This window comes from Meleagris gallopavo, chromosome 3, assembly GCF_000146605.3.
Source record: "Meleagris gallopavo isolate NT-WF06-2002-E0010 breed Aviagen turkey brand Nicholas breeding stock chromosome 3, Turkey_5.1, whole genome shotgun sequence".
Classification (NCBI taxonomy): domain Eukaryota; kingdom Metazoa; phylum Chordata; class Aves; order Galliformes; family Phasianidae; genus Meleagris; species Meleagris gallopavo.
In genome coordinates, this window is record NC_015013.2 from 10,764,677 (window position 1) to 10,785,860 (window position 21,184).

Below are 21,184 nucleotides of genomic sequence, written 5' to 3' on the forward strand. Positions count from 1 at the left end.
CTCCTCTCCTTTCCCACTCCTTTCCCGCTCCTGCCACATCATCAGCCCTCCTGGCGTCCGCTGCGAGCTGGGGGGTCGGGAGGGTGGGCTCCGTGCGAAGCATGTATCGAGCTCGCTTCTGCCCTCCTCAGCCATAGGGGTTTGGATAATCCGTTACTTGTGGGCTTAAAGTCTGCGAAAACTTCAGTGGATGAAATCGCTGCACTTAAACGTTGCGTGTGATCGGGCGAAGTCTTTGAGTGGGACCCCTAAGGAGTCCGAGAGAGGGGGTTTTATTGGCTTTTTCTAGCCGTCATAGGAATCCTGGAACTATAAGAGCGTTGGTCAAGGATTTCTGTTCCACGTGAAAGTTTCTGAGTGTTTGCTTAGCGTGTGTGCTCAGAGCTGTGAGCTGCTTCAGGCTTGCGCAATTCCATCGTCCATTCATTTCTGCTCCTTTGCTTTTGGAAAGCGTTAGCTTCATTGAAAAAGAGTCAGTGAAACTCTGTAGTCTTCTGAATGGTAGAATTGTGAAGTTTGGACGAGACCAGTGGGATCATCTGGTCCAACCACCGTGCTCATTAACCATGTCCCTCAGTGCCACATCCACACTTGAGCACCTCCAGGGACGGTGACTCCACCGCCCCTCTGGGCAGCCTGTGCCACTGCCTCATCACCCTTAGGAGGATACATTTTTCCTAATACGAGTAAAAGTCATTTGCCTAACTGATATATACTCTAAATACAGGCATAAATCTGCCCTGTGGCTACTGCTGGATTCAGGCCTGTCTGCCCTGACAGTGTTTGAATGTATGAGACTCAGCACCATGAAAGTAGAGAAGGGATGAACTGCTTGACTGCACTTACCTTGTTCTAGGTTGTGTTTTTTTTTTTTCTGACTGGCAATCCAGCTCTGTTGAGCACGTTAATGTACTGGTGTAGTGAGGAGATCACATTAAAACGCTTTCCTAGATATGAAAACTTAATGTAAAGTTGTTTTACAGCTACCTGTGAAAGTGTAGTGTTCTGATAGTGGCAAATGAAAAGGGTAGTTAATCATTTACTAAGCTTGCTGATCTTAAAAGAAACATAACTCCCAAAGTTATGTTACTGATAATAGCAATCACTTTAGATTATACATTTGTAATGATAAAAAACGATGTATTTCAGTAGCTTTCAGGGCAACATGGTTGCTCTCTGCATACTGCATCAGTTTTCTATTGCTTATTTTCTGTTGGTTAAGAAAATACTGAAAAGCTTTTGTGCTCGCATCTTGTTTTTCAGTAGGTTCAGGCTTATTAGCTGCAGCTCAGGATGCTACAGAAGATGAGGAAGCTGTGGAAGATACTGTAGTTGAAGATGAAGATGATGAAGCTGAAGTTGAAGAAGATGAGCCTACAGATTTGGTAAGTGTATATGAATGTTTTTTTCGTAAGTAGGAATTGGACCAAAAGTGCTTGAAGACGCACAGTTAAGTGTGCGTTTAATAGTATTGATATTTCTAAGTAGCTGTTTCAGAATTCCTTTTAAGCTTCCATTCTGCTTGAAGCTTCAAAAGGATTTGTCTTTTCCTGAATTACCTGTGAGGAACACATCACATGGGGGAAATGCAGGTTCCTGTTACCAGAACTGCAGTTTGTGAAAAGACCTCCAAGAGAAATAAGGGGCTTCTGTGAGAAAATGGTTGAATTCTTAAATTCCTGGCATAAAATAAGAAAGTTCGGGGCATAGTTAGGAGGGAGAAAACTTGCACCGTACAAATAAAATCCCAGTAACTGTTCTGTGATTCTATTAGTCTTATTACTGTTTGTGAGCTTATGGCTTGCCAGCTTTGCGAAGCGGTGGAGGATGTGCTAGTTATTCTGTACTGATAGAATTCATTCAATAATCTTAGATGTAATTTAAAAAATAGTGTATAACTAAGCAAAGTACAAAATGGAATCCTTTTTGGGCAGTTTGTTTTATATGTCACTGAAACAAGGTAGTTTTGCGTAGCACCTTGAGCCTAGCTTCTTGACTTAGGGTCATGTTCACAGCTTCCCAACCAAATGGTGCATGCACAGCTGGTCCAGTAGGTAGATGCTGCCTCATGTGTTGTTTTAGCTGTGAATCAAATGGTACAACTCAGAATCACAGAATGGCCAGGGTTGGAAGGGATCTCAAGGATCATGAATCTCCAACTCCCCTGCCACATGCAGGGCCACCAACTTCCCCATTCCAAATCAGTTGCTTCAGCAGGCAGTTCAAAGTGAAAACCATCTTGTTTTCATTTGATGGAGAAGATAATGACTCCTTCATCCCCTCTTTTGAAAATACACCTTTAAGGGTTTTAATTGCCACATTAAAAAGTCATCACAAAGGTGAGCTTGAACAAATAAACTCATAAACTCTCTTCGTTCCAGAAATCTGTTTCCAGACAAACATAACGCTTCTTAAAGTACTACTTAAAGTTGAATACACACCATCTGTAGTGAAAATAATTCTCATCTGCCTTATGGTTCTCACCTGCCTTATGGTTATCCATGATTTCTAAGTGGGAATCTAAGTGGAAATTAGCTTAGTGATGTGAACAATGAATACTCAGATTTTACTCTTTTCCTTCCATCCCTGAACAAAAACTTTACTCTTGCTTTGAGGTAAGAAAACTTTTAATTATGATCAAATGCAGCTGAATTTAGTCACTTTGTCAATTAGAGAAGGATAAATACTAAAAATAGTGCAGATCAAATCTAGGAGGAGAACAGACTTAGTGTTAATTCTACTGTTGAAGGAATTGGTACGAATGCTTGTCATGGTATGGTTTGGCACACTGATATGTATCATGTGGGATTCTCAGAAAGCAAGCACGGTCTTTACCTTCACTGTTCACTATAGGATTTTTCAAAAAAGTCTCTTGTCTTAGACAGAAGAAAAAGAGGAAGAAGACTTGTCAGGAGAACCTAAGGCCTCACCTAGTGCTGATACAACAATATTATTTGTCAAAGGTGAAGGTAAGTGTCCTGTGCCAATTTACCATTTTCTTTACTGCGCTTAGAGTTTATTGGTTAAAGCAATGAGGCTCTTATAAAAAAAAAAAATCAAAACACAAAAAAGGGATCTGACTGTAGAAGCAGGGACAGTGTCTGCTGACTGAGAAATTTTAATAGTTAAATATTCTTGTTTCAGATTTTCCAGCAAACAACATTGTGAAATTCCTGGTAGGCTTCACCAACAAAGGTACAGAAGACTTCATTGTTGAGTCTCTTGATGCCTCGTTCCGGTACCCTCAAGACTACCAGTTTTATATCCAGAACTTCACAGCTCTGCCCCTGAATACAGTAGTTCCACCACAGAGACAAGCAACATTTGAGTACTCTTTCATCCCTGCTGAGCCTATGGGTGGCCGTCCTTTTGGATTAGTTATCAATCTCAACTACAGAGATGCAAATGTAAGCACAATATTGTAATTCTTTGCAGTGATTTTAGCTCATGTGGAAGCATCAGGAAGGAACTGCTTAGTCAAGTTCCTATTTCTTCAGACAGTGAATGCCTTTAAGCACATCAGTAGGTGCATAAGCAGGCTGTCTACATCTTTGACAACGTGCACATTTTATGCTGTATATGTTGTATTAGTGATGGAAGCTAGAATGCTTTTGCATTGTGTAGTAGTGGGCTATACTCATTTAAAGAAGAAAAGCTTCCAGGGAAGCTTGAATTCCACTTTGTTTTTCATATTGGGCTTTGTTTACAAACTTAACAGCCTGAATCCCATCTGCAGTCTTGACTTTATGAGCAAATAAATGAACGGTGCAAGATTAGCTTCTTCTTAGAGTTTTCCCAAGAAGAGATAGAAGCTGTATGTTGAATATGATTGAATGTGGAAACTTTTTTAATAGGGCAATATGTTTCAAGATGCTGTCTTCAATCAAACGGTTACAATTATTGAAAAAGAAGATGGACTGGATGGAGAAACGTAAGGAGACTGAAAATTGACATTTAGTTGGTGTACCAAAATAAGTTATTGATGAGGAGGCAATGAAAATAGTTCTCATACCTTTGATTTACTGAATATTAGGTCTGCTGTATATTGTTGATGGTGTAGAAGGCATTTGACTGTTGCAGTGTTGATTGAAAATGAGCTTTTTCCCCCAAATTAAGATGTGTGTTAGTACTAGGGATCTTCAGCATTTTTATTATCTCACTGAGCACCTCATGCAACTGCTTTGCTCAGAGGACTTCAGTCTGGAATAAGGCACAATTACACAGTTAAATAGCAATTCAAAGCTTTTAAGCTTTTGTAATGCTACTGTGCCATTTTCCTCTGAGTAGAAGCTGCCGAGGCTTGGACTGATCTATAGGATTGGGCTCTGGGTTCTGTTGGAACAATTGGCTTCTGGAGCACTCCAGTATAATTCAAGCTTATATAAACTGAAAGATGCCTTGAGTAGGAAATAGAGGAACTCGTATTCATTCTTTGTTGCACTTCCCCTGCTGGATGCAGGCTTCTTTCAGGAGTGTTTCTTCTTAGAAGACCAGCTAGACCTGATCATACCTTATATTTTTGCAAACGTGCTGTGCTTGTATGCTTTTACATTTTCTAGCAAAGGAGAGAAATGTTAAAAACACGTCAGTTCAAAGAAGGTCTTCACCAACCCCTAAAGACCTTAAAAAAAAAAACTAAACTAAAAGTAGTTGTTCTATGAAATCATATTTGCCAAAGAGAAAAGCATCAGTGAATAAGCAGTTCATTGATGCTTTTACAAGTGATTAAAGCAGTCAAAAAAAACAAACGTCTGTGTCCCAACATCTTGAACCGTGATATTTTGAGAGCGCTACTGCAGGTGCTAAATTTCACTAATCATGCATGTAGCTTTCCAGCTTATATAATGTTCTTCAAATGTCCTGTTGCTCAAAATTAAAGTTAGGATTGGTTTCTGATATCAGTCAGAATAATTTACTCAGTATTGGTTAACACCCAGGTTTCAGGTTCATTTTTACCCCCGCATGTACAAAATGTCTTGGGAGAGATCAGGTGAGCGTGTGGCTGAAGCTATTGCTAGTTTCTGTCTCTGCTTATCCGTTTCCTTAAATACTAATAATGTTAACGACTTTAAAATTTCTTTTAAGGATCTTCATGTACATGTTCCTTGCTGGACTTGGTCTACTTGTTATTGTTGGCCTACATCAGTTGCTAGAATCTAGGAAGGTAAGTAGTGCATTGTGAGTGTTGTTAGTAGCACAAAGCCTTGCTGTACAGGGAGGAGGGAGAAGTATTGATCTCTTCTGGTGTTCAGTGGTACAGGTGGAACTTCAGAAGATGTATTTTGAGAATTAAGATTGTAAGGGTTACTGGGCTGATCTATAGAAGCTTTAAAATAAGAACTGAAGACTTGCCTAGTGCTTTTTATGAATCATCTTTACCATAACACTTGACTGTCAGAATGTAAGGCTTTTCTTTCGTCTCTGGATGTGTGCAGCTGCTGATTCAAAGCTTGCTAGGTAGATTTCCCTTTGCTGTCTCTTTGTATTTCACGATAAATGAGTTCTAACTCTGGGGGAAAATGGCTGTCTAGTTCTTAATGGAGTTCTAAGAAGCTTCCCGTGGAATTACTGTTATTATTCAGACTCCGGTTTACAGTGTTGCATAGAAGAATACTGTGCCAATCTAAGAAAGCATAACAATTGTTTAGTTTGGGTTACTGACAGCTATTTTTTTCACAACAAGTATAATGAACTCTTCTAAGCAAGCATGAAATCTTAACATCTGTGTGTAGAGTAACTATTGTGAGGCCTTAGGAGTGTTAACACCAAACCTAGGCGAATAAATTGCTAAATGGGTCCAGACAGCATCATTTATTGCCTAACCTTAAGCTTGTCTCATAGTGAAACAATTGCAGTTTGTTTATTAAAGAACTGTTGATTACTTGTAATATTTGTGCTGTCAGAACACTGTGGAAGGCAAAAACCTCTTCCTTGACTTTTCAGAGAAAAAGACCAGTACAGAAAGTTGAGATGGGAACATCAAATCAGAATGATGTTGATATGAGCTGGATTCCCCAGGAAACTTTAAATCAAATAAGTAAGTAGTCTCTGCCACAAAATAAAGCACTCAAATAGTTTAACTTCACAAGTAGTTAATATTGATTTTCCAAACACCTATGTACGTTCAAGGGAAATTGTCTAAAGCATTGGGCTTAATGGTTACGTTGTTAACAGCCTGGTTCTATGCAGAACAAACTTGCCTGGTTGATAATGGCAGTTGGTTGTTCTCACACTTCATAGACTTTTTCAGCAGTATGACATCTCTACCCAAAACCTGGATCACAAAAGGTTTTAACAGTCAAATACCTGGAAGTCTCTGTAAGTTGGTTAGAAGCTTACCTATAGACTGAAGTTCTAAGTAAGGATTGCAGGTGTGTATTCACCAAAGTTCAACTTGAAATTTGTGTCTTTATGTCCAAAATGACAATTTCTGCTCTGAAACGCCAAAAACAAAGCTAGTATCTGATTTCTTTAAAATGTTGGAATTTTTCTAACTTCTTTTGCTGTTTCTTCTATTATTGCTTTCCCATGGCTTCAGTGCAAAGTAGAAGAGGTGAGGCAAACCCTGTTGATGAAGAGTGGAAGCTCTAAATGCGTTGTCTGTGTGCTCATTAGGCATGGATAGAAACCTTTCTCCCTGCATGCAATGACTGGTGGCGTAGCATGAGCAGTGAAATACAGAACAGATGCATTCAACCATCCAAACATTTTATAGGCATATAAATTCATACATTTTTAGATATAAATATGATACATATATAATACCTTTCGGTTATATTGTAGTGGTGCAGTTTGGTTAAAATATTGCTGAGCAGTAGAGCAAAATATTGCTCTTAACAGTTGCCAGACCCCCTTACCCACAGTGCAGTGCTCTGCCTTGGTGTAGTGGCAAGCTGTTGTTGAAGTGGTGGAGGGCTGGTCGTGTCTGATGGTTGAGTGCATCTTGGTTCAGTGAGAGACAAGCCTCAATTTGGAGTATAATGGCTTTATAGGCAGATTTCTCTCCCTGGGTCTTAAACTCCCATCACTAACGTGCTGTTGTTGGCTGGTCTGAGATGAGTTAGCCTCATTTCAAACAAAGCACATTCTAAAAGAAGCTTTTCCCTTTGCACCAACTGCCTTTATTGTACAGATACTCCAGTTTTGATTAAATAAGCATTTTTGAATGATCTTACCCTGACCATTTTATTTAGTGTAGAAGACCTTCAGGCCCTAGATCTTGCACCCAAGTTGTGACAGGCAGTTATGAATTAAGCTTTTTGATTCCTTATCCCTTTTTAACTGTACTGCTATTACATGAGTATGAGAATTTGTTTTACATCTGGAAAATGTCAATTTTCTCATATATTCCACACAAGACAGTGGAATGACAGTGTAAAAATCCAGGCTTAAAAATTCAAGATGTCTCAGTCTAGCAGGGAGTACAAGCTCTGAATGATAAACCTCTCTGAAGAGCCAGCTGTCTTGAAATGGCTTCATCTTGTCAGTGTTTGAGTTCTACCCTCATCCCCCTTTAAGCTTATACTTGATTCATCTCAGTACCTGAAGGCTAGGAAAAATGAGGCTTAAGTTTTTAATTGCTTTTAATTCCTAGTTAGGTTAAATTAGAGCTCTGCACTAGAATGCTTTGAGAAACATGGCCTTCAGCATCCTCAGAGTTTCGTGCCTCTTCTGTTGAAGATGCATTAGAGTGTACTGATGGCCTGTAATGGCACCGTGGGTGCTCATTGGTTGCCCGTGCTCTGAACAGCTAGATTAGTGTGAGCAGGCCTAGTTCAGAAAAGAGCATTTGTAAGCAAATGCTCAGCAATCATCTCACCTCTTTCTTCATACACAGTAGGAATGACAATGCAAGAGTTGAAGATACTGCCTATGTAAGGACTGTCACTGTGGAAGGACAATTGTAAACCTGTCCTAAGTTTCAATGGAAAAACAGGTTTCTGGTGCCCTGTGCTCATGCAGCTAAATCTTTGTGGCTTCCCCACTTAAGATGTCTGATTTCAAAGTGACATTCACTTAATTAAATGTGGGTGGTTTTTGCACAGGTTGTTTTTTTTTTACAGCTAACACACTTTTTAATCTGTATGAATATAGAAATATTTCATATAAGGCAAAGCTGTCTAAAGAGAGAGGGTCTATTACATTCTTCAGGGAGGTAAACTAAAAGCAGTAATGAATCATTCATTAACTCTCTGAAAGTATAATTACTGGGTGTGAGCTTTTCTACAACAGCGGAGCATGCAGATTCATCAAGAGTGTTGGTGGTTTTTCTTATTAGTAACTGATGGTTTAGTAACTCATTCTAGAATTGCCTGTTAGAGAATAGGAATGTTATTTTGTTACTATCTAGGATGCAAATAGCTTGTAGTGTTCTTTGTGGGGTTTTTTTTTTTTAAGCATTGAGATGCTTGAGCCTGGCTTCTTTGGTGATGCACGGTGCTAGAAGGGCAGTAACGTAACAATAAGACGAAGTAGGTGACACAACTGATGCACTGCCTTTTTTCTTTCAGATAAGGCTTCACCAAGGAGGTTGCCCCGCAAGAGGGCACAGAAGAGATCAGTGGGCTCTGATGAGTAAATGTTAACTAGTGCAACAACTGAACCTTTACTAATCCTGCCTGTTGGGTTTTTTTTGGATTGGAGTAGTGCGGAGTCCGTATCAGCACAAGGAAAATACTGCTAAACATTTGGACTGAACAGTTTAACTGAATGGTGTTAATATTACTGAAAATGCACTTCTCTTTTTTGTTAAATAATTGTTGGGGGGAGCCATTAAGATTTGTGCCTGCGTGTGTAAGCAGTTGGTCTTAACAGAACCATGTTACCTGAAATGTGCCTTTAGAGTTCTTTTAAATGCTGGCTTGTCCTCTGTATACTTGGAAGGATATTTTCCCCTCCCCATAATCTGAATGTCTAGTGACTTAATTTGTCTTGATTGTATCCTGTCTGTATCAGAATCTGTACACGTTTTTCTTCTCGGTAACTTTGTTCTCTATTGTGCACACAGACTCAAGTTTGTGTGTCCAGTCCTGCTCCAGGCACTCATCATCTGGAGTTCTGTGCAGTTAGCATTCTAAAGGCACAATTGGGTATAGCTGCTTGTAGCGGTAGATATTTTGCTGCTGTTTTGACCTGGGCATGCAGTGACCTAAACATCTGAACTTATCTGCATAGATGTTAGGACAACTCTTACACAGCAGCAGAACTTGTGAAGCATGGAATTTGTGTGCTGAATTGGTATTACTACATAAATTTTTTTTATACCCAACTTGTTAAATGGTTATTGAGTCATTCCAACAGTTCAGGTGTTCTCAATATAGTGGTACCTCTGCAGTGTTACCCAAATAACTTTGAATAAGCCAGAACAACTTTCCAGTACGTTCTTGGTACTCTCACAAAAACTCAAATGCTGTCTGTATCAAAACATGTGGAATTTTCTTCAAGCTTTACATGGAGCAAAGACTTGGACATATTCCATGCACTTGAAACTGAATAAGAAAAGCACTTGGCTTCACGTAATCTTTTTAAATGACAAATTGTTAAATTCAACCTTTACAGTTTTTAAACCTCTGACTTAGACCAATCTACTGACAACTCTGAGTTAAGTTTTTATCTCCTTGGCTTTCTCATTAAAAACAGAAGCATTTCCATTAAATACGTATTACTTCAGTAGTTCAACAGAAAAGTTGTACGTAGCCAAAATGGGATTTCTTGTGGTAGAGGCACGATTTACACAGCAGGAACACAGATGCTGATCTGCGTCCATTGCATTCAGGGCTTGTAGGTTGGAGGGGGAGGAAAGCAGATAAAGCAAAGTCAGTTTGGTACTTGAGAAAGCTCAGATTGTTTCCATCTCAGTTACAGTTCTTTGTGTCTGAAGGTTATCTGGAAGCTTGTTCAGGAATAGGCACTGATTTGAGATGCGGGGTGGGAAGGAGAAAAAAATCACCTGTGCAGAAGGGCTTTTGGGTCTGGTCTTGTTCTGCAGGGACTGAGCTTCTAAACCAACAAGAGTTGAGCAATACTTATAAATCATGTAATATATTGGAGGCATCTAAGCTCTGAAACTACCTGCACTGATGTACTCACGCTGTCTTACTATACAGAGTGCCAGAATGAATTGCAGAGATGTTCTTGACTCATCTCTGTGTGGGGGAAATAGAATGGGAAGAACAACCCCTAGTCATGCTTTCATCAGTTTCATGACATGCCAGTCTAAGTAGAATAGTTTTAGTAGAGAAGATTGCTGAATGGTCATTTGGCAAATTGAGTAACTTTGTAACAGCTGCCTACTCAAATTGTATGCAACAACTTTGCCTTTAGGGTTGCCTCTATGGTAGGTTTACAAGCCTATATTCAGTCTTGCATTGGTTCAGCCAAATGTTCGTGTAATAAATGGTTTGTATGGTACAGTCTATAGCTGTTGTAGGGGCTGACATACTCAGTTTTACTTCTTGCTCCTTTTTGTGGATTATGCTTCTCAGCTGAAATCAAGATGGGTTTTTTGGTTCATCCCCATCTTCTGGGAATAGGTAATCTTTAACTGCATTCAACTTTTCACTGAATTTCAAGATTTGGAAGCACCTCAATAATAAATCTGAGCTGCTGTAGATAAAGTGGGGCTCCAAGAGGAAAAGCAAAGGATGAGAAGGCAGGACAGCAACTTATGGTATCTAAGTTCTGTTTCATCAGTGAGGGCTAAACTCTGAGGAGTCTTGGAGCAAGTTAGTCCTTCAATATCTTACACTGAACAGAACTTCAGAGAAGTTGCAGTAGGACTGCAGCACTGTGCTTAGATTAGAAAGGAGAATTTTTAAGGTTTCAGCTTTCCTGTCTGCACTTAGTAGTTAACATCTAAATGTTCTGAGCATGAAAGAGAAAACAGTTTAGCAACTTGCATAGGAGCTGACAGTTGGACATTTGTAATAAGACTGATCATAGGACTGACCTTGGGTGGTTCATAGTAACTTTTCTGGCTGGGAGCTGTTAGTTCATACGAACAGTAGCTAGTGATCTGCTATTGTGATAAGTGAAGCAGCAGTTTAAAATTGTGTTTAGTTGCTGTAACCAAGCTTCATTCTAGTGTGGTAGCAGTTGAACTTTGGCATCTCTTTCTAGTTCTTTCTAGTAAGTGTCCATTACACTCAGCTTTCTACAAATGAGAGAAAGTGCTTATTGCATTGTGGCTGGGAGTGTAGTAATTTTCATTTTGATACTTGAATTTTCTACTCAGTTTTGAAACTAAATAACTTAGCCATAGGTGGTATTTAATGTCATTACATAACATTACTTAATACCAATAAATAGCTGAGCAGGGTATAGTTTCATTCACTCCAACTGGATGGCAGTAGCAGTTCTGCTTGTGTCTGTGCTGCCCCTTCACTTCTGGTGGCACAAGCACTTGTGTAATCCAGCATGCTCTCATCAGCTGCCTTGCCAGCTGGTTGCACTGTCACACACCTGTTCATGTGAGCTTATGGGGAGTAAGAGCTGTGAAAGATCTTACTGGAAAGAGATGCTTTTAGACTAGAGAAGAAATTATGGCCCTAGTATGAAAGACGGCTATTAATTCATTCCTGTATTTCATAAACTAATTAGGGAAATTGTGAGGGTTTCACGAGGCTGCCAGTGGGGTCAGGAAAAAAAAAAGCACAGCATTGTTTTGTCTGTTAATAGCTAAGCATTAATTGGCCACATCTGAATTGTACTTTGATACTTGTAGTCTTCTATACTACACTGTCTTTGTGGAAAGCTTTTTTCCAATATCATCTAATATGAGAAAGATGAGTGGCAGCTGTCAGATGAAAGGATTAAGCTTTGTCTGATCATTTATGTACAAATCAGTTCAGTTGTAGGCTGTGGAGTTGAGTGAAACATGGTAATGATGGCCCTACTTCAGCTTATTTGGAAACAGGTGGGCTGAACACCTGAGTTCAGGTAGGCTGAGTGTCTTGGAATGGATGCAATCTAAAGCATCGTTCACTGTTTTTATTTCTGGTATGCATGGTGCTAAACAAAATGTTGCATTTGAAAGCTCTGAATTCAGGGAAGTAGTGGGAAAGTCAATTAATGTAGGCTAGTTATGTTTTTCAGAGTGCCTGGTGTGCTAGGCAGCAGTTAAGTCTGTTCTTTCTCCTCCAAAGGGAAGACAGCACTACCTCATAGGAGTGACCAAGGGCTGTTTCAGGAGTGTTTTCAAGCTATTTTCAAGCTACTTGAGACTTGCACAACATGCTTCCATAAAGCTAGTAGGACATAGCACTGATGTAGTGTGATGGCAACTGTACAGGTTCACGTTCTGTCAGTTTCTCTCCCTCACTGGAAAGAGCTGAGCAACTTCAGTAAGACTTCTTTTAAATATGCAGAGGAATTGCAATCAACTTACAGGGGAGGGCAAAGCCACAATGAATGCATGCTCATCCAGTTTCTGCAGGAGCCAAAAGGTGGGCTTTAGTAAGTTCTCCTCTCACACTTTTCCATGTAACTTTAAATTTTCCCAGGGACTTTTTTAATCAAAGTAATACAGATGATTGTTCTTGTACACACAATCAACAATTTAAGAATGACTGATTGTTTTGGATGATTAAGTTCAGATGATGTATTGCAACTGAATTAAGCTAACCAGCAGGTGATGTTTTCATTTATAAGCGAGATCAGATCTCTTAAAGTGGCTGCAAGTATTTTGTAAACTTGAAGTTTTCTTAGCATCTTGTAGCTGTGTTGTTTGTTGGTTTTTTGTTTTTGTTTTTTTTTTAAATAAAGCATGAGTATGGCACCAAAAAGCCTGAGTGGTACCTGGGTGCTCTCTTCCTTGATAAGCAACCTCTAGTAGCAAATGCTCAAGAAGAATGAAAATAGATTGTACTTGGGAAGCCATTTTGCAAATGCATTTGGAATGAGAAGAATAAGGAGGTATTTTGTGGCATTCTGAACAGCAGACAGATATCAGAATGAAGATTCCTTCTTGAAGAAGAATAAGGGAGGGCCTGAGAAGAATCATTCTCTAATCAGTTTAAGAACTGGAGCCATAGTGCTGCATTCCCACATGGAATAACCTATAGGCAGTGGGGAAAGGATCTGTTAAGATGATTAAAGGCAGCTGAAGCAGAGTGCTAACAAAGCCAAATCCCTGTAGCTTTAAGATTTGTACCATTGTACCATATGCAAACAGCATTGCAGGCAGCAGTATTGAAAATACCAGTTCAGGGAGGATGAGGTAAGACCTCCTGGAAAAGGGCAAACTAACCCATAAGCAAGGTAAGTTTGATTAATCCAATACTTCATTACATCTTCTGTGTAGGTGTGGATTCTCACTAGTGCTGTGACAAAGCAGTCAGTAGGGAAATCTCTTGCTCATCCTTCACTTTGTTACTTTGCTAGTTGCAAGTAACTTAAATCCTGTAATCTTTCACTGCAGTGCTATTTCCTGCACTGTTGTAGGTACTGGATACCTGTATTAATGCAGGTAGCATAAGGCAGTGGCATTCACTTACTGTACACCTAAAGTCTCTCTGGTGTAAAGTGCTGTGAACCACTGGCTTCCTACAAAGTCAAGAGGGAATAAATGTAAACTGATAGCCAAAGGGCAATGACAAAGCAAACCTTTTCTTTCTTCAAGCAATGTAGCTCACTGGTTCAGGCTTCCAGTGTGTATTTGTTGATGCATCTTTATGTAATAGTAAGATCTGTGCCTCACCCCTGCTTCCAAGATGCAGTAGCCACTTCCAAAAACAGCACTTAGGCTCTCCTTTGCTTCTCACCTACTGTTAGGTAGGGCAGAGGCTGACTTTTTACCCCCCAGGGTTAGAACTGCAGAAGATAGCCTGGCTTGTGCTTAGCAGAGAAGGAACCTTGTACAAAGAAGTACAGATGTTTTCCAATAGCCTTGATTCTAAAATAATTTCCCTGCTACCTCTTGTGTCCAGCTGCCTCTAATACCACAACTGTTATCCGAGATGAGTTCACATATCAGACAAGCAGTTCTAAGAGAAACAAACGAGTGAGACCATATTTGTGAATTACATCTATAGGCAAGCAAGTTATCCACTTGCAACTTTTCCCTTTGACTTTCACATTCTCTGGCAGTTAGAAGTAACTAACTCCCTAAGCTGAAGTCTCTTTTCTCTGAAAAGATTAGATTTTTATTTTTGAATCTCGTGTTGGTATCTGCTTTTTCCATACTGGCCACACAATCATTTCAGTAGGCTGTACTCTTTCCTTTCATGTTTCTTGTCTTGATTATAAGCTTATATTAACCAAGATGCAGTACTTTTCCAGTGTTGCAAGACTCAAGTCAGTTAGTTGGTAAAGGGAAGCTGAAACTTAACCTCTTTCCTCACTATTCATCATTTCTTCAGCTCACATGGGTACCTGAGCTTGCTCAGTACTCAGTAAGTAGTGCTTCTTAATTAGCATTATAAAACAGAAGTGTAAGAGCAGAGGACTTGAGAAGATAAGCTCAGTTTTTAATCTGGCAGAACTGCCCCTGCCCTGTTCACTAGATGGAGGGGGAATACAGTCAGCACCACCACTAAGAGCTGCCAGCTGAGGGATCTCCCAAAGCATCTACAGGGAAAGACTAAAACTACTCTTGATAAAATATATTAGTAGTGCTATGTCTTGGTCACTGATGTCTGAGCACTGCTTTTGCTTCCAAAAAGATAAGGCTATGGCTACTGACTGCAACGGTAGGCATAGTAATGGCACTGTGTGCACACTTCCTTTTTGTCACCTGGTTTCCTAGCCCTAGGCCTCTTCAGGTTTCCTGTTGTAGAAGTTACCCCTGAAGTTGGGCCTGTCAAATCCACACACTTCTTGACTATGTTCATCTACATCTAGGCTCACATTCTATTTTCAGCTGAAGTCTTTTGTTCTTACTGAAACAAGCCAGAGGGTGAAATCCCCTTTTTCCAGAACACTGAGGCATATTTTTTTTGTCACAGTCCTGGCTCTACAGTGCTATGGCCACAAACAGTACATGGGACAAAGCTTGGAGCTTAACCTGACAGCATACCAAATCCCAACCTTGACCACTGAGTCCACCAGCAAGTTTTCAAGACAGACAGAAAGAGCCAACTGCTCTGCTGGCTCACTTAAAAGGAATCTAAGTAGAAAGGAGGAAAGTCTCAAAGCACTTTCTGCAGGAATCCATCAGAAAGAAAAAGCTACAACTCGAGTAACATCTTCTGACTTACTGCATACAGCATGGCAAACATTATTGCTGAAGTAAGAGATTATATTTAGAAGTATGAATTCCTTAACAACCCTAACTATGATGCATTGTTTTTTCCTAAAGCCAGTGTTTGACTTAGGACATTCTTGATCCTTCACACACACAGGCAAGGCAGTCTTTCAGAACAATAGAACCCAGTTTGATTTGTTCTGTACTTCACAATCCATTCAAGCTCCTTTCCTATGCAGCAGTATGATGGGTTGTGACACTGTAACACCCTCCTGCCCTATGCACCTGAAAGGTGAGGACAGAGTATTGCACAGCAGCTGCATTGCTGTACAACAATGAACTTGGGTTGAGTTATTCTGTCTCCCACTGGGTGAGGCTGCCTCGTAAGCCCCGCTCAGGGCAGAGATCTGGTGACAAACCGCAAAAGCATCCCAGCTGCTCTTCAAAACATTGCCATAAGGAGCCCTGGGAGGTGCTGCTATCCCTTTCAATTAAGTGTTCAAATTAAGTGCCTTCATTCTTAACTGGGTGTTTTACAGCTGCTAAAGAGAATGGTTTAATTCAGGAAAAAAAATAAATATATATATATTTTTGAAAGAGGCGCACTCACCCAAAGCAATACCAAATGCATTAAAAGCAGTGGGCAGCTCCACATTAACGCTAAAATCTATTATCTATTCAATACACAAAATGCTCACTTCTTCAGATCCATTCTTTTCTTTTATCTCTCAACCCTGGCAGCTTTTTCTAACCAGCTCAGTGCCATCTCCAGGTTTAACGTAGCTGTGCTAGAAGGCTGCTGTGGTTTTAGCTCTGTGAGATACTGGCAGATAACAATCTGGGTGGGAGATCAAAAGTTAAACCAGCTGTGTTGCAGTGCAGGCTTCTGATGGGTTGCTGTGTCTGCACAGACAGCTCTGTGCTTTGGTTTACTCTATCTGTGAAGCATAACTGACCTGATACACATAATCTCAAATCATGTAAGGCTTTAGACTTGTTAACAGTATGAAGGCAACAGATGAAACCAGGTCTTGGTGACACATGGCAGTCCTTGACTTGCAAACACTTAGGAGAAGTGTTTATTGGTTAAAGCAGACCTACATCACACAACTAGCACTGTCATCACCCTAAAATAAATAAATATATATTTGGGTGTGCTTTTTATTAAAAAAAATAGTAGTAATAATCAAATTATAAGTCAAATTTTGCTTATAGAAAACAACACTTAGGTTTTGGTGCCAATTTAAGCTGTCATCATAGAATCATTAAGAATCATCTTAGAAAAGACCACTAAGATCACATAGCCCAACCACCAACCCATCTCCACCATGTCCCTCACTGCCACATCTCTACAGTTCTCGGCCACCTCCAGGAGCAGTGACTCCACCAGCTCCCTGCGCAGCCTGTGCCACTGCTCACCACTCTTTAAGAAGTTTTTCCTAACCATTCTTTGTACCATCATGTAACAGGATGGAAGGAAAGGTTAGCACATACCATACTGGCATATTCTCCCTATTAGATACTGGGTTTACAAAGCTGTGAGCTGGTGGGTTCCTGCAGTGTCTTGAGACCAGCAGAGTTGGTGTGAATGCCATAGCAGAATTTTGCTACAAATAGTGTTGATTCCAGCCTGTGCATACTACATGCAGCGTTGTACCTACAGGTGAAGAACCACATTAAGTTTGCTGATGACACCAAGTTGGGAACAGATGTCAATCTACCTGAGGGTAGGAAGGCTTCACAGAGGGATCTGTATAGGCTGAAGCCCATTGTATGAACTTCAGCAAGACCAAGTGCTGAGTCCTGCACTTTGGTCACAACAACCCCATGCATCATAACAGACTTGGGGCAGAGTAGCTGGAAAGCTGCACAGAGGAAAAGGATCTGGGGATGTTAGTTGACAGCTGGCTTGAACATGGGCCAGCAGTGTGCCCAGGTGGCCAAGAAGACCAATGGTATCCTTTGTTTTTCTTGTATCAGAAATGATGTAGCCTGCAGGAGCAGGGAGTTGACTGTCCCCCTGTACTCATCACTGTTGAGGCCACATCTGAAGTACTGTGTTCAGTTTTGGGCCCCTCGCTCCAAGAAAGACATCAAGGCCCTGGTGCGTGTCCAGAGAAAGGCAATGAAGCTGGTGAAAGGCCTGAAGCACAAGGCTTGGGGGGAGTGGCTGAGGGAACTGGGAATAGGAGGCTCAGGGGAAAACTTATTACCCTCCTATTCCCTGAAGGGAGTTTGTGGCAAGGTAGGGGTCAGTCTCTCCTGTGTAAGTGTGAAACAGGAGTAGAGCTCCAGCAAGCTGAGAAACATCAACAGCTTTCATCAGCACCTCAAGGCACACATTAGAAAAAATTTCTTCTTGTAGTAGTGAGGCAATGGCACAGGCTGCCCAGGGAGGTGGTGGTGTCACCATCCCTGGAGGTATTCAGGAAACATGTAGAAGTGGCACTGAAGGACATGCTTAGTGGGCATGTAGAGATAGGCTGGCAGTTGGACTAGATGATCTTCAAGGTCTTTGCCAACCTTAGCGATTTTATGATTTTAAGTTCAAAAGGATTGGCCCACTGAAACCTCCCAAAGCCCTGGACCTCTTCTTCTCAGGCCCTTGGTGCTGGTGGGACATGAGAGCATTCAGCTGCCAGCTGAACTGGGTCCACAGAAAAGTGTCTATGATTGCAGCAGCTTCCCAAAGGAAGATGAACTCCTGCATTAGGGGAGGAGTTGCTGGTTCTGGGTACACACACAGTAAGAACTGTTTTTGTGAATGCACACTACAAATGAGCATGTTTTGCTGTTCCTCTTGTTGCTGCCACTTCAACTGTTATCTAGAACGCTTGGTGACAAGCACGTTTTGTCCCAACCTTCCCATAGCATACTGCTAGCATGGCTATAGCAACGCTTGCCTCAACCACACTAACCACTGGCCCTGAGATTGTGAGCACAGGTTGGGCCTTCAACGATGAGAAGCCATTTCTCCAGCAAGCTTCTCTCTTAGAACATTCTGAGTATTAACGTTTGTAAACTACTTCACAATTCCTTGCTGAAAGGCCCTAGAGGAGCTCAGATTATTTCACAATAGCACACTGCAAATGACCATCATACAGGGTTTCCTCGCACATTACTGGCAGCGTTAGTAAGACACAGGTCTGGCAGAAGAGAAATAAGCAAGCACAGCAAAGGAGAAAGCTGTTTCTAGTTCCTGCTGCTTGGAGGACTGCCACAAGGCTTTCTGCCATGTTTCACTTCCCCAGAAAATTCAAGTCAGCATTCTCCTCCGTTACGCACCCCATCAACACCATAACTAACATAAGCATCACTTACCTGAGATTATGGGCAACCAAAGTAGCAAAGCAGATGCAGTCCCACAGCACACAGGTACCCCATTCTGTGCAACAGCCTCCATCATCTTACAGCCTCCAGACTGTCCCAGAGCAGACCAATATCCTGGTGTTGCCATGCTGGGCTCCCAGCACTGCCGCAGATCCTAGCAGCTGGAAGCCTCCTCACGCCAAAAAACTTTACCAAAGGAGCCACAACTGTCACAAACTGTGGCCTAGGTGCCTTACTGCATCTGCTGAGTATTGAGATTACACATGCTAGACAGCAGAAAGAAGGTGGAAGAGGTCTAGCGAGAACATAAGGCCTTGTATTTTGCAGGAAGTCCCTCAGTCACGGGAACTCAGCTAGAGTAGAGTGAGTTCAGGGAAGGGTTGTCTCTTTTTTGGGCTCATAGTATCCTCCACAACCTTCAGAAGCAGAAGCTATACAATTTCTTTGTGAAAGTATACTAAGAGCATAAGGTAAAGCACAGGACAGTGCTCTCTATGCTGTTACAGAAAGAAGACCCCACCTGCTCCTATAAATAGGGACTGCTGATGGCCTTGGCAGCACCTGGGGCTGGTCTTGCTGCAGCCCTTGCACCTGGTGCAATTGGTTGGCGATCCTTAAAACACTGAATAATTCTGGTGCGTCTCCTGCTGTGCCCCAACAGTCCTCCAGTAAGTCCTAAGAAAACTTGTGCACGCCACAGGACAAGTCTGTAGCTTTTCATGGGACCAAAGGCATGTGTCACCAGTGTCTGATACAGCCGGACAAGTAGGAGCAATGCCTGCTACTTGTGTGGGACAGATTGTCCCTTCAGGCCTGGGGAGGGAGATTTCACTCAACTAAAATCACATCCCCAGTAATAGCCCTCAGCTGAGGCAAGATGCCAGGTCAGCCATGTTGAGAAAGGCCAGAACCCAGACCTGCAAGCTGAATTGGTACATCTGCAGGCCACTCAGGTAGCCCAGATCTGGAGGACACCACTGTAGCACTTTTTTTTTTTTCAGTCCAGCAGTTAGGCAAATCCTCATTAAAAGCCCCAATGCATTTTTCCATCCTCATCTTTTCCTGTATTACAAGAGGATGATAAAACCTGGAGCTTCTCAGGCTGCTTCACACAGAGATAGTGCCAGGTTTTCTATGCTGGGCAACAGCTGGATAACGGTGAGCAAACGATTGTATTCCTCTGTCTTTACCTTTACCAGTTTGCTCTGCAGTATCAGTAAATACACACGGGGGTGTGCAGTCCAGTGGTGGCAGAGGGCTCAGACCTGCACAACTTCTGCACCCTGCAGCAAGCACAGGGCTGCTGACCCTGAGGTACAGCAGCAACTAGATCTTCTGCGGTTTTCTTCCCTCAGAAATCTTGTTGCCGTCCCTCTGGTCCACCCAGACTTATTTGCAGTATGCCTCAGCAGATGTCCTGACTGGGGCAGTGCTGACTGACAGGAAAGAAAATGTGTCCGTGTTTGGTAGTGAGCCCTCACCAGAGGACTGCGCGTGGGGAACTGTAACTGCTGCCATGAGGGTGCCAGAGGCTGGAGGAAGGAAGGCAGGAGCAGGGCATGCAGCGCCCTCCATTAGGTCTGTAACTCTGACTCTGGTTCCCTTCTCCACCAGAAAGACTCATCCCACCAGGAGTTAAGGAGACGCAGGTTCTCAGCTGCTCTGTACTTCAGAACTGGATATGCAACTCGGATGATTCTTTGCCTCACCGTCCTGTGAAATGCACTTTCTTTATATGAAAGCATATAAAATGTAGCTAAGGCGGCTCCAACAAGCTACAACAAAGGATTTATCTTTTTTTGACAATTGCATGTGGCTTCCCTGTATATCCTGAAGACTTCACAGCCGTACACATTTATGCAAAACCAAAACCAGGATGGTAAAAACCTCCTTCATTTACACAGAGAAGATCCCAGCACCTCTCCATCACCGTGCCATGCTGTTGGGATGCACAGGTGTGGCTGCAGCTAACGGAAGGCCATGCCAATGGAGCCAGCACCTGCATGGGATAATCAGCACCAACATGGTCTCTTCTGTTTCCAGTTGCTGTTTTAAGAAGATGCCCTCAAAGCAGAGCGCCATTTCAAAGGGTTTTGGCTTCCAGAGAGCAGAACAGCAAATGCATGTGGTTGCCAAAGTGCTGCCTCTGACTTAGTCCAAGCGAGGGAAGAGAAACAGCAATGCTGCTCTGCGGGGCACCTCTGCTTCACACACTGTCCTCCAGCTCAAAACTAAGCGCCAACAAACCCACAAAAAAGCCACGTCCATTTTGGAACCTCTAATTTTTAAATATAACATTTTATTGCTTAGATGGTTTGATACAGAACAACTTTTATTTTGAATTTGGAAGTACTGTACAACTGAATAAAAAGAGGAATAAAAGTACCAAAACAAATGTGTGATTCTCTGTTCATGTGGCATAAACCAGTCTTGTACACAATTCGTAGCAGCAGTTTAAGTTCCCTTTAGAAAAATATGAATTCTACATATTTATTACTGTTTCCTGCATGGGATGAAATCACTAGGATTAACCTTCCTTTGTGGGGAGAGAAGAGAGAAAGGAGACACACAGAGAGAAAATTACGAATCATTCTGAAAATGGAATCAGTCTCACATAGCCCCGAAAAGTTATTTCAGAATTGCCTCAAACAAGGTGTTTTTTTGTTTTTAGTT

General features: G+C 41.6%; 1 protein-coding gene across 7 annotated transcripts in view; it reads left to right on the forward strand.

Moving 5' to 3' along the window:
- The window catches only part of SSR1 (signal sequence receptor subunit 1), a 23,938-nt gene extending 3,032 nt beyond the window's left edge, over positions 1–20,906 (forward strand). The window contains exons 2-10 of one of the 7 annotated variants that reach the window (XM_010708382.3): positions 1,267–1,385; positions 2,882–2,969; positions 3,145–3,407; positions 3,855–3,931; positions 5,086–5,164; positions 5,944–6,037; positions 6,539–6,553; positions 8,511–8,574; positions 20,130–20,906. In XM_010708382.3, the coding sequence (XP_010706684.1) occupies positions 1,267–1,385; positions 2,882–2,969; positions 3,145–3,407; positions 3,855–3,931; positions 5,086–5,164; positions 5,944–6,037; positions 6,539–6,553; positions 8,511–8,574; positions 20,130–20,250 (920 nt within the window). In that variant the 3' untranslated portion in view covers positions 20,251–20,906. Of the gene's footprint in view, positions 1–1,263; positions 1,386–2,881; positions 2,970–3,144; positions 3,408–3,854; positions 3,932–5,085; positions 5,165–5,943; positions 6,038–6,538; positions 6,554–8,510; positions 11,650–20,125 lie in introns of those variants that run through there. The other 6 variants (XM_010708380.3, XM_010708384.3, XM_010708383.3 and 3 more) reach the window with 6 other exon arrangements.
- The last annotated feature ends 278 nt before the right edge of the window (positions 20,907–21,184 follow it).